The sequence below is a fragment of the Megalopta genalis genome, chromosome 6 (genome assembly GCF_051020955.1).
Source record: "Megalopta genalis isolate 19385.01 chromosome 6, iyMegGena1_principal, whole genome shotgun sequence".
In the NCBI taxonomy this organism is placed as follows: Eukaryota; Metazoa; Arthropoda; class Insecta; order Hymenoptera; family Halictidae; genus Megalopta; species Megalopta genalis.
Window position 1 is genome coordinate 17663192 of NC_135018.1, and position 11533 is coordinate 17674724.

Genomic DNA, 11533 nt, shown 5'->3' on the forward strand with positions numbered 1-11533 from the left:
GCGAGACCGTACTTTTCGCAGCGGGCACCTATTTCTCGATTCGATCTTGACTGGTGAGAGGGTCTTTGAAGATTGTCTGGTCGTTTGTCCAGGGACGAGGAACGCGAGAAGGAACTCCTGAAGTCGTCCAGCGAAGAATCGATGAGAAGACGAACCTCGAGCTCGGCGGACAGCGTTTTGTCGAGCAACAATTCGCCGCTGATGGGCCCATCCGGGAATCCGTCGACGTGGTCTTCGGGCATCGCGTCCGACGCCGCGTCCGCGACGGCCACGCCGACGCCGACGGCTGCGAGCGCGATCGCGATCGCGACCGCAAATGCGGCCGCGGCCGCGGCCACGACCGCCGCCGACAATACCGGGAATAACAGCAGCGGTGTTGTCCCGACGCTCGTCACGAACGCAGCCTGCATCTCGTCGACACAGCCGATCATCAGTCGAGAGGTATTGGAAACTACCGTTTAGTTACGAACGCTCGTTCGGACTAAAGTTTTTACTTTTCTTCTTCACGTAATTGGTTTGCTTGTGTACATTTTTGCGAACCCACTCGCAAAAGACTGATACTCTAGGCACAAGTGCATGGCTGTGTGTTGCGCTGCAATCTCGAATCGGTTTTCTTTTCAGCGCGATTTACTCTGACCAACCGAGAAAGCTACGTGTCCACCATAGGGATGATTCTCGATTTCTAAAGCCGATCGTGTTCGACCGTGATCGCCTTTCGCTTCCTTCCGTCACGGCCAAGCAAAATCAGAAACGCTGAGCACATAAGAGTCGTTGGTTGCTGTCTGCATCTTCTGCTGCTGCCGTTTTTCCTTCTTTTTTTATGTTTGTAATGGCAAACGGTGCGGGAACAAACTTTCAACTTCACTTTTAGACTGTTAACTGTAAACTGTTTAAGGGGAAACGTCCGAGATTTATATATACATATTATATAAATATTATATTATATTATAAATATAATATTATATATATTATTATATAATATAATATAATATATAATAATATATAATATTATATAATAATATATATATTAATTATGGCAAACGTTTTGCTATCGTCGGCAACAAAACACCAATTAGAAGGTTGCCCTTTTTATCCCTTTGGTGGAGACATAGCCAAATATCGAATCGCAAGCTCGCGCGCGCGGGCGCGCGAGGGTGTTCGGTGACATTGTTGAACTCTTTGTCTTGCAACGAACATTCGATTGTAATCAAACTTTTTTCAAGCTTTCAAGTATTTCAAGAGCAATTCAAGGGAACGTAAGAATTGTAGACAAGGGGTTCAAGTAGCGGACTCTCGTTGGCTGCACGCGTCGCACTTTCTGCAAATTTTTAGCATTGCTTTTGTCTCACGAAACACGGTTGGAGAGATCTACTATCTGCCGCGTTGTTTCCGAATTTTCGCCGCGATCGCGACTTGTCTCGCGCGTGTCCCGTTTTTATTAGGTAACCCGGAGAACATGTTTTAGATGATCGATATCCGTTCGACGTTGAGATCGCCTCGAACATCGAACGAATTTTGACTATCTAAAAATTATGATATATCGGCTTTTGAACCGATCGAAACGTGCGGATCAAGCCGCGGAGATACGACGTGTTAAGCACATATACGTTTGCACCGGAGACGCCACGGTGGTAATTCGACCAGCTACGATTATTTGTACGATACATTTGTAAATAAAATAGAAATATATACGTGTTTGTCGCTGCATGTTGCCTTGGTCTCTTTGTCTTGCGTCGCCTTGTGTCCTTTTTTGCGTGTTTTTTGCGCCTCACATGTTTTTTTTCCTCGTTAACGCGGCGGCGTTCACGATTTTGTTTTTTTTCGATGTTAATAGTGTGGGATGGTTGCTGTTTTTCCAGATATACGTTTAGTCAGCCTTTAGTTCGCAGGATTAAAAAAAAAAACAAAAAAAAAAGCAAAGTTTCGCGTACACGTAGGTAATGTGGGCGAAACGGACTAAAAACTGTTCGATAAAACTACTACCGGCAAAAGAAAGAAGTGAGTGTGTCCGTCCGTGTGGTTCTGTCGTTTTCTGTGTTTTCTGTCGTGCCTCGTTTCTCGTTGAAGGGAGAGCGGCTCTGTTTGAAACGGTTGGTCGGTTGGTTGGCTCGCTCGTTCGCGATGCGTTTTGCGAATCTTAGCATTCTGTAAAAGCGATTTCAGTCTGTAGACGAATACCGAGATGGAACGCTACTCGCACAGGCTACTCTACTTGTCCAGCGGATGTTCCGTCGGCTTAGGTGAGTACAGAAAGCGTCGTCTCAGCCCCAGTCTCCAGTTAATATTAACTTGGTTGCTGGCATCCTTAGAGAGATAGGTATCGACGCAGAGCTGTTTTCGTGTTCGTCATGCTTGCACATTCATTCCCATGATTCATATTCACGGTTTTTACGAGCAGTTTTTAATCCCACCTTGTCTCTCTAGCATGCACGAAGTTTCTTGGACGATCCTGGACCGGTCGCCATCTTTTTTACCGCATCTTCTCTAATTTTCCTATTAACACGGGGGCAAACTTACGTTCGAATTGTTCGCACGACTCTCTCTCTCTCTCTCTCTTCTACTTCTCCACCACCTGTCTATCGCCTTACAATATTGTTTTCTCTCTGTTTTTTCTTCTTCCCCCGATCTCGTTTGTAACTCATCCGAAATTCACGTACCTCGTGTCCAATTAACTTCTAGAGCGTACGTGTTGTTGATGTTATATGTATATGTAACATTGATAAATACTCGAATTCTCTCTTATATATTAATATAATTATATATATAATATTAATATAATTTTATATATTAATATATATTAATATATAGTATTAATTATATTATATTATATAATATTATATTAATATTAATATAATAATATTATAATAAATAATATAATAAATATAATATAATATATAATTAAAATAATATTAATATAATTTTACATATAAATATATATTAATATACAGTCTATTTAACATTTGTTTTTGCGTGTGCTCTAGACGTTCAAAGATGGTTCTTTGCGTAAAAGAGATATCCGTGGAAAATGAAGAAAAAGACCCCGTTCGCGATCCTGTTCCACGTTCATTATGCCAACAAGACCCGTCGCTTCGAAAGCTTCTGATCGCGAACTCTCAACACACTGCGACATTGTTTTCCGAGGCGAGCGTCACTTTCAATCGTGAACCTGTTTTCAGGAGTCCGCGTCCCGAGCGGCGAAGATCTCCACGCCCGAAAGGGAAAATCGTATCGGAACGGACACCACCCCGGTCTCTGTCATCCTATCGACGAACGAACGGGGCGACAACGAGAAGCTGTCGAGTTTTGCCGCCGAGTCGTCGGCGCAAAGGAGCGGCGGCGAAGAAATGGGCACGGAGGAAGCGGACCGCGCGGGTTTCGCCGGCCAAGAGAGCGGTTCGAAGCGCGGGTCGAGCAGAAAGCAGCATTGGAAATGCCAGAGTATGGGGGAGACGGTGCAGCAGCAACAACAACAACAGCAACATCAGCAGCTAACGGCTGGAAATTCCCTTCAGGTGGGGGGGACCGCGTTGCCGCAGGAAGAGGACCCACAGGAACAGCCGACGTTCTCGGCGAATCGGGAGCTTTGGCAGAGGCGAGCCACGTCGCAGACCCAGTTGAATCCCCCGGTGCCGCCGAACAATAAGATTTACCGCAGCTCCCAAGAATTCCGCGAGATGCGACAGAAACACACGCCGGATCTCGTGATGGACTTGCCGTTGTCGGCGCAGGATGCGAGCAAAAAGTCTGCCTCGTCGAACAGCTTGAGCAGCTCGGACGAGGATACACCGGTGCAACCTTCGCGGGCCGAGGCGGCTACCTCGCCGACGGGCGGTCCCGAGTCGCCGGACATGAGCACGGCCGCCGAGCGGTTCGCCAAACAGAATCAGTGCACCTTGAAGAAGAACACCAAGACGAACCCGCCGGAAACACAGTCGAAGCTGAAACGGGGCGTCGACGCCGAGAACGAGCCCGAGCAGGAGCCCGAGGAGATGGTCAGATCGGCCAGCTCGAATCAGATCTCCTCGGACTCCTCGATGCCGTTGAGGTCGCCGCTGCCGCCACGATCCAAGATCGAGCCCAAGATCGTCGCCAAGTTCGCGGACATGCACCTGACCGGCGGCAGCCAAGTGTCCTCGTTCAAACCGCAGGTCAAGGTCAAGCCGACGATACTTAGGAAACCGGTGCTGCCATTCCCGCATCCGCACATGAGCCCCGAGCTCGCGAGGAAGATCGAGAAGCAAGCGCAAAGCGCCGAGCAAACCAATTAATCATCCGGTCGCGAACGATTCACCAGCCGACTTTCCCATTGACCAGTTACTCCGCCCATTTGCGAGGACTCGACGATGCGCGTTAGTTACTCTATCCGAGAAAAAGAAGTCAAGCCGGCCAGCATCGTTCCTCGATATTACCTATAGACGCATACATACATACTTATACGTATACATATATGCATACGCATACACGTATATAGTTGGTGGACAAAGATGCAGCTCGTCGAATCGACGCTCCGTGAATGCGAGAACGCGCGAGATGTGTTCGTTTCGATGCGACGAGTCCTCGAATCCAAAAAAAAAAACAAAAACACTCCCATTCATCAAAACACTCGAGACTTTCTACCATATTAACGAGCGATTCGAATTTCATTCGTGATATTTTCCATGACCCCTCACCCTGGCCCTCCCTCCTCGCACCCCGCTAGATCTTTTACAATCACCCCCCCCCCCAAAAAAAATTTTACGAGTTTGATAGATTTTGACCACCAACTGTACATATTACCTATACATATTTACATAGAACGCGTATCGACACGTTCGAGATGTCAAGTGTGTGGCATCTACGAAGACCGATGCTGTCCTCGAGCCGAGTTTATTTTTTCTACGACTATTTTCCATTTTCGCATAATTTTTTTACCAAATGACCCGCGAAACAATGTTTCTAGTCATCGAGCGACGACGCGCGTGAGAAACGACGAGAGAAACGTGTTAACAAGCAAGAAAAAATACATCGAAGAAAATACAGTTTCGAGTTTACAATACATAGTTGCTTGGACGAGCGAGAGAGCAAGATGCGAAAGCGAATGAGTGAGATTGGGGGGGAGAGAAAGACAGAGAGAATGCGACAATTTTTGTACGATGGACGTTAAAACGTGTAATTTATTACAAACGGGATATTTCTTCTTGAATGTGTATCTTTATGAGGATATTTACGACAAACGTGTTCGATGTTCCTTTGAAATACTCGCGAGCGAGCATAAGTTTCAAAAAACAAGCCTTTTTTTAGATGTTTCTTTCGTACGATTAGTGAGAACGAGTCTTTGAACGCACGCAAGAGAGAGAGAGAGAGAGAGAGAGAGAGAGAGAGAGAGAGAGAGAGAAAGCTAGCGAAAACGAGAGTGAGAGTTGAGTGCATACGTATGTGTGAAAGAGAGAGAGAGAGAGAGAGAGAAAGAGAACTTTGGGACTCTGATCCCGTTTATCATCGTAAACGCTCCGACGCGTTCTAAGATCGTTTACAATTATTATACGACGACAATTATGTTCGATATATTCACAAATAAATAATATACGTGTGATGAGATGCGCGCGCGTAAGTATTTAACGGTTCGACGTCTCTGTCTTAGCTACGCGCTGATTATTCTGCTATAAATTCAACGAAATAGGAAAAGTCTAATATGTAAACGTGTCGACGTATTCATGCCCTTCCCTGTAACCGACAAAAAACATTATACTCGTTTATCAAATAATATGCATACAGTATCCCGATAATATCCGCAAAAGCATTCTGCACACTATCTTTCGAAAAGAGGAACGCCACCGATGTCGAACTATCAATTATCATTCCCATTGTTCGATCAAAATCAATTGGCGTTGTGATCCTTTATCGATACCAATTACAGATCCAATATTAATACGAATATAATCGCACTATATCCAGCGCAGTAAGAATACCAAAGCAAAACGCGAGTTCGCGCCTCTTCTCCATATTTTATCGTATTATTCAGTCGCAGAAACGCTGCGAAAACCCTCGGTTCAATACAATTGCGATCCTTTTTTCGTACAACTTGCTCACGGCGGTTGCGTTTTTTACCATCCTTTCCCCATGCTTTATACTTTATACTGAATTGTTATTTTCCGGAGGATTCGGTGTAATTTTACGCGTAATTTAATCCTTGTTACGTCTTTGCGTCGACTTTAACCAGATTTTAGCAGATGCAAGAGCCTAATTTCACATTTATCAGTTTCCGTTATGGTTCATTTTTTATTGATATTCAATAAAAAACACTTGCAGGCTGCATTGGCCGTTCTATTTCTAACAATTTCGCAATCCACGGTAGGTAAATATCGTTCCCCTTTTTTCCAACGTAAAACCGGTCATACTGACATCGGGTATTTTTAACGAAACTGAAATTTTGCAATCGTGTAGGACCTGCAATATAGATAAGTATCGATTACAGCTATATATGTATAGGATGTTTGGCAACAGGTTTATACAAAAAGAATTAATTGCAAAGACAGCTAAAACTTTGTATACTGTATTATTATGTACACGATTCTGTGTTCTATTCGTTTAACATTTTCAATTTCTGAGTACACAGGTACTGTAAAAAAATAAACGCTTAATATGTTCTTAAAAATTTTCCAACATAGTAAGGCAGTGAGTGTTGCATTATATGTATTTTATGAATATCAGTCTTCTCCGATTTTCTTTACTTTGATACTCCGATTAAAATTATCCAATGTTACGATCTATTAAAGTACTTGTCCGATACGTAAGACTATTTAATATCTTCCATCGCATTGAGCAAATATCAGATTGGCTATTCCATTGATAGCTTTACAAAATAATATCAATTTTGAGCTGCTAAACGCATAAGCTTTGTTTAAGAGATCTAAAACCAGTTACCAAAGGTGGTTCTTGTGGTATTCGAGTTATATCTTCAACGGTTTCCACAAGAACAACACCGGACACGAATGCGCCAAGCGCGACTAGAAAAATTGCAAAAACGATCAAGAGCCGGTCTTTGTTCAGATGCAATTCGGAATCTTTCAAAAGAGTACTGCGAAACAGACAAATGCCTGGGAAAATGTATATAAATGCCGCTGACAAGACTCCTAGTATATTGATAACTGAAGAAATGTCCGGCACCAATATTGCAATTATCAAAGATAGTATATACCAAATTAATGTAATGAAAACGCGAAATTTAACAGTTACGTTAACATCCATTCCTAGAAGGTTCAAAAGTGCATCGCGACCGCAGTATAGAACAATGGGATATGTAGTAAAGTTTTTCACTGCGATGAATATTATTGCAAAAGTTAGCGACAAGCTCTTATCCGTATATCCCTGAAGTATATCGCTAGGCACATTTCCAGCACCAAATGCTGCGTATCCATAGATGCCAACAACCGTGTAAGCAACGCAACAAATAATCATACTTGTTATAACGCATATCGTGAATTTTCCAAGTTGTCGATCTTTCATACAAGCATACATTGGTATCGCTGCCATGTGAGTCTAAAAAATTAAATTAAAGAAATATCAAGAGCACACTTAATACTTATATATATATATGTATACGATACCTGATATGCGAAGCATGTTATTGGAATTATTTGAAGTGCTTCATAAATATTGTCTGGCCACATTTTCATAGGATGTAGAATGGGATCAATTTTTAAGATGCTATTATAAATAATCAAGAGTATTACGTACAGAATAGTTATAAAACCAATGGAACTGGCATAACTTAAAACATCCAATTTCTTAAAAAAACACAACGGCAACATGAATATAGTGCTTGCGACAGCTGTGACAAATGGTCTGGATAAGTACCTAAAGCAATTAAATATCTATATAAAGATAATGCTGTACATGAAAACATTTGTCAACAGATAGGTGACTTTAATTACCACGTATGACAATAATCAATTCCATAATATGTCACTAGAACTCTGTCGAATTGGTCGCCAATAATAATTATAAATGTTAAACAACATCCAAAACTATATATTGCAACGCACAAAGCGCATAAAATTAGCGACCTATGGCCACAAAATTCTGCAAACATGTTCTGCATGGTAGCGGTATCAGTGATATCGCTACATTTTGCCAAAATCACAAGAGTAGCCGTAATAAAAACAAGTAGGAAACATTGCAAGATAATAGAAGCAGCTATACCGCCAGATCTATCGAATGCTTGTGGAAAATTTAATAGGCCGGCTCCTAAAGTAGTATTAATAATTAACACAGTTGTTCCTATCATACTGGTCCCTGAAAAAATGACACAATTATGTATACAAAACAACAAACTATAAGGAACAAAAAATTAAATGTAATCAGAAAACTGAACGCACAACATATTTACCTGTTCGAACACGTCGTGACTGTTCAAGGGACGCAGGATTTGGTGCAGTGCATAATAACATATCATTTTGAATAAGTCGATCGTTTCCTCCGGTTAAAAAATTCATCTTCCAACAAAATTACGAACTGGATGATTTCGCTAACGATTTTACTTTACCTAGACTAAGTTGTTATTGCCTGACCTAAAACAAAGTATCGATGAGCCACCTAAGATCGTGTACCGAGGTTAAAGGCCATTGACTACAAGCAATGCTAAATATCTCTTCACAACAAAGTATGAAGTGTTACTTTTTAAATAGACACATCTCAATATAATACCGTGTTATTATTTCGTGTAGCTTTGATAAACAATCCTGCGATTGAATTCAAAGCAAACAATAAACAAGTTCCGATATCTAGACTTTAAGGGATAACAAATACATAACAATCATTGTAATCCAACTGAAAATGTTTCAACACATTTTTATTATGTTTATGGGTGTGCAGGCATATGCAGCGCACAATTTTCTTTTCTTACCGCTAGATGACTATAGCGTTCCTGAAATTTACTCACCCCTTTCCTACCCTCCTGGAAAAGCCTATGTAACTCTGTAACTAATGGCTTAGAAGTAAAGGTATTAAACTCAAAATATTCGTGGTGTCTTTGTTCATGGTTTTCATACCACAGATCACCGCAATTATGTCCACTCATGATTTTTTAATGAAAATAGTTCGTTCGTGGATCACAAAACACTATCACCACGTAACGGTAAACATTCAAACTAAATCTCTTCTATATAAACATTGCAATGTTGCAGAAAAACATTAATCGTGGCAAAATTGAGGCATGCAAAAATAAACCAAAGACACAGGATTGTTCAAAAGGCTCTACTGCATCGATATCCTATGAGACAAGTAGATGACAACACTGCGAAACATAATTGTTTTCTGAAATTTGATTAATTATTATGATAATTATTTTGCCGTATTGTCATCTGTTTTCTTTGCACATGATATCAATCCAGCAGTTTTTTCTGAACAGACTTATGCTTTTGGTTAATTTTTGTTTATCCTAATTTTACCGTAATTAATATCTTTCAGTGATCCTGTATTGTGTATATCGGAGGATTTAGTACGCGCGTTTACCGCTATGGTAATAAATATATTTAGTAATATATAGTATTTTATAATAAAATAATATTATAATATAATAATAATTTACTAATATATAGTATATATTTTGATGTCCGTGGATAGGTATTTTTTAAGAAATAATTGCGAACCAATAACACAAATTTAGCATTCTTGACCTTAAACTGTTCATAATATTCCCGTAATCGACCTTATAGTTTTGGATTGCTATAATTAAGTGTATTTATGGACCTTCGGAGAATAACCAGTTTTAAATAGCCGTCCAGCTAGATGGAGCTACAAGTTACTCTTTTCGCACATTATTTTATTAAATATACATAATTTATATTTCTACACTATATGATAATTATTTTTATTTACGATATATGTATACGATCAATTTATAAAACTTTGTACACCTTAATACAATTGTAGACGCAAGAAACATCTGTCTAAAGAATGAAATGTTGCCTACGAGTCAGGAATGCTGGTGAATATTCTTATTCCATGCATGTCTTTGATTTCCTCTTTGAGCGCCTAAAAAGTACACATTACATTAAATAGTTGAAAAGTCGATTAGTCATAAATGTTTTCAATAAATAAATAAATATAATTTACTTCGTTTATCAGACGATGTTGCATCATGGTAGTCAATCCTTGGAATTCTAGAGCAACAACATTTATTTCAAACATAGCTCCACACCCTCCTGTAAAAATATATTTAGAATAAAGATGCGACGAAGTACATTGCACAATTGTTTTTGAATCATAGCTTATTCATTATGTTTCCTCACCGGAAACATCGTTTACTTCGATCATCTTAGCTCTAGGAAATTTGTTTCTTAAAATCTGTTTCATTTTTTGTTCGGCTTGTTTGCCAGCCAATGCTCCGTTAGGTCCATTCCATACCCTCGACAGCAACTGTAAAACTTTCATTTTATTCATCCTACGCATTTCCAACAGGTCTGATTCGATCATTAGATTGAAATGTTGTAGATTCGTGGGAAATAGAGGATAGATGCAAACTTCGTCGATCGTATAAGTGGAAGTATTTCAAAAGTTGACTTGCACATGTTAATGGGAAAATCGTAGGACAGATATCCCCCTGATCGTTCAGTAACTTGCGCGAGGATAAACATGCGGTATACGAAAACGAGTTTTCTACCTACCGATATATTACGAAAATTTGACATAAACACACGGCCGAACATAGTTATTATCGTAGATCGTGGAAAATCAGTCCTCGTTTGTTTCAGTTCTTGAAGCTTTTCACGTGGCACACTACTGATAAACCATCAAAGAGAAAAGATAGTTTCGCAGTGTACAATGCCGCCTCGATATGTTAGATACTTATTATGTGTATGTACGAACCGATCAGCTGAATTTGGTCGATGCTTACGGTAACGCCATCTGGTTTCAAATAAATATGTACGTACATATATCCATACATGCATATGAATGTATGTACATATTGAAAAAGAAACAAGTTTGTTATATGTACAACAAAATATAATAAAGATACGTACAAACATGTATACAAAATATACTGCTCAATTGATCGACGACGGTAAAGTGTAACGCAACAAGTAAAGCAATAGACAATATATACATATACATGTGCATACATTGAGTAAAAAATAGATTACCGTTACGGTTTACCATTACATAATTTTATTAAATGCGGTATGTCAACAACAGGAATAAGCTTAACGCAATGGAACATTGTATAGCTCAGCTAGCACCTAGTATCTTATGACAATTTACATTTCGGCCGTTTTATTATTAAGTATAATATTATTTCGCCGACGTAATTTTCTCGGTATTTCACAGCATTCAGCGAATGAAAAAGAATTTTGAATGAAATTCGAGACAGATCGTGCTGTTCGCTGCATTAGGATAATGAATGATTCGCCGAGTGTAGATAAATGGGAGCGTAAACGTAAACGCGTACATTGCGAGTGGTAATCGAGAACGGACGCGTGTGCGCACGCACGATAAACTTGACATAGGATGACGTAGGTGAATACGAGCTTGAGCGTAACCTTGATTCGTGCAT

At 40.2% G+C, this 11533-nt stretch overlaps 3 protein-coding genes across 18 annotated transcripts in view; 1 reads left to right on the forward strand and 2 right to left on the reverse strand.

The window, feature by feature from the left end:
• LOC117228143 (SLIT-ROBO Rho GTPase-activating protein 1) overlaps positions 1-5577 on the forward strand; it is a 33556-nt gene extending 27979 nt beyond the window's left edge. For 10 of the 11 annotated variants that reach the window (XM_033483847.2, XM_033483848.2, XM_076522684.1 and 7 more), the window contains 2 exons: positions 93-441; positions 3177-5577. In XM_033483847.2, coding sequence (XP_033339738.2) covers positions 93-441; positions 3177-4268 — 1441 coding nt within the window. In that variant the 3' untranslated portion in view covers positions 4269-5577. The remainder of the gene's footprint in view (positions 1-92; positions 442-3176) is intronic. The other variant, XM_033483857.2, reaches the window with a different exon arrangement.
• Positions 5578-6503: 926 nt separating this feature from the next.
• LOC117228149 (sodium-coupled neutral amino acid transporter 7) lies at positions 6504-9075 on the reverse strand. 3 transcript variants are annotated; one of them, XM_033483868.2, is made up of 5 exons: positions 8921-9075; positions 8369-8549; positions 7914-8274; positions 7587-7836; positions 6504-7518 (listed from the first exon to the last, which is right to left on the reverse strand). In XM_033483868.2, the coding sequence occupies exons 2-5, from the start codon at positions 8472-8474 to the stop codon at positions 6862-6864; spliced, it is 1374 nt and encodes a 457-aa protein (XP_033339759.2). In that variant the 5' UTR covers positions 8475-8549; positions 8921-9075; the 3' UTR covers positions 6504-6861. The 3 variants fall into 3 exon arrangements, with proteins under 3 accessions (XP_033339759.2, XP_033339758.2, XP_033339756.2); XM_033483867.2 differs by lacking the exon at positions 8921-9075 and adding an exon at positions 8656-8851; XM_033483865.2 differs by lacking the exon at positions 8921-9075 and adding an exon at positions 8686-8850.
• A 706-nt stretch (positions 9076-9781) lies between these two features.
• On the reverse strand, positions 9782-11481 carry LOC117228151 (bolA-like protein 3). Of its 4 annotated transcripts, XM_076522686.1 has the most exons (5): positions 11004-11094; positions 10647-10887; positions 10272-10398; positions 10096-10184; positions 9782-10014 (listed from the first exon to the last, which is right to left on the reverse strand). In XM_076522686.1, the coding sequence occupies exons 2-5, from the start codon at positions 10686-10688 to the stop codon at positions 9949-9951; spliced, it is 324 nt and encodes a 107-aa protein (XP_076378801.1). In that variant the 5' UTR covers positions 10689-10887; positions 11004-11094; the 3' UTR covers positions 9782-9948. The 4 variants fall into 4 exon arrangements, with proteins under 4 accessions (XP_076378801.1, XP_076378802.1, XP_033339763.2 ...); XM_076522687.1 differs by lacking the exon at positions 10647-10887 and having other exon boundaries at positions 11004-11481; XM_033483872.2 differs by lacking the exon at positions 11004-11094 and having other exon boundaries at positions 10647-10895.
• Positions 11482-11533: the final 52 nt, after the last annotated feature.

Coding starts and splice junctions, on each gene's coding strand:
- LOC117228149 (XM_033483868.2), bottom strand. CDS start 8,474: ATGAATTTTTTAACCGGAGGAAACGATCGACTTATTCAAAATGATATG. Junction 7,837..7,913: donor ATTGATTATTGTCATACGTG/GTAATTAAAGTC, acceptor TAATTGCTTTAG/GTACTTATCCAGACCATTTG. Junction 7,519..7,586: donor TAACATGCTTCGCATATCAG/GTATCGTATACA, acceptor TTAATTTTTTAG/ACTCACATGGCAGCGATACC.
- LOC117228151 (XM_033483871.2), bottom strand. CDS start 10,455: ATGATCGAATCAGACCTGTTGGAAATGCGTAGGATGAATAAAATGAAA. Junction 10,185..10,271: donor CGAAGTAAACGATGTTTCCG/GTGAGGAAACAT, acceptor ATATTTTTACAG/GAGGGTGTGGAGCTATGTTT. Junction 10,015..10,095: donor AACATCGTCTGATAAACGAA/GTAAATTATATT, acceptor TGTACTTTTTAG/GCGCTCAAAGAGGAAATCAA.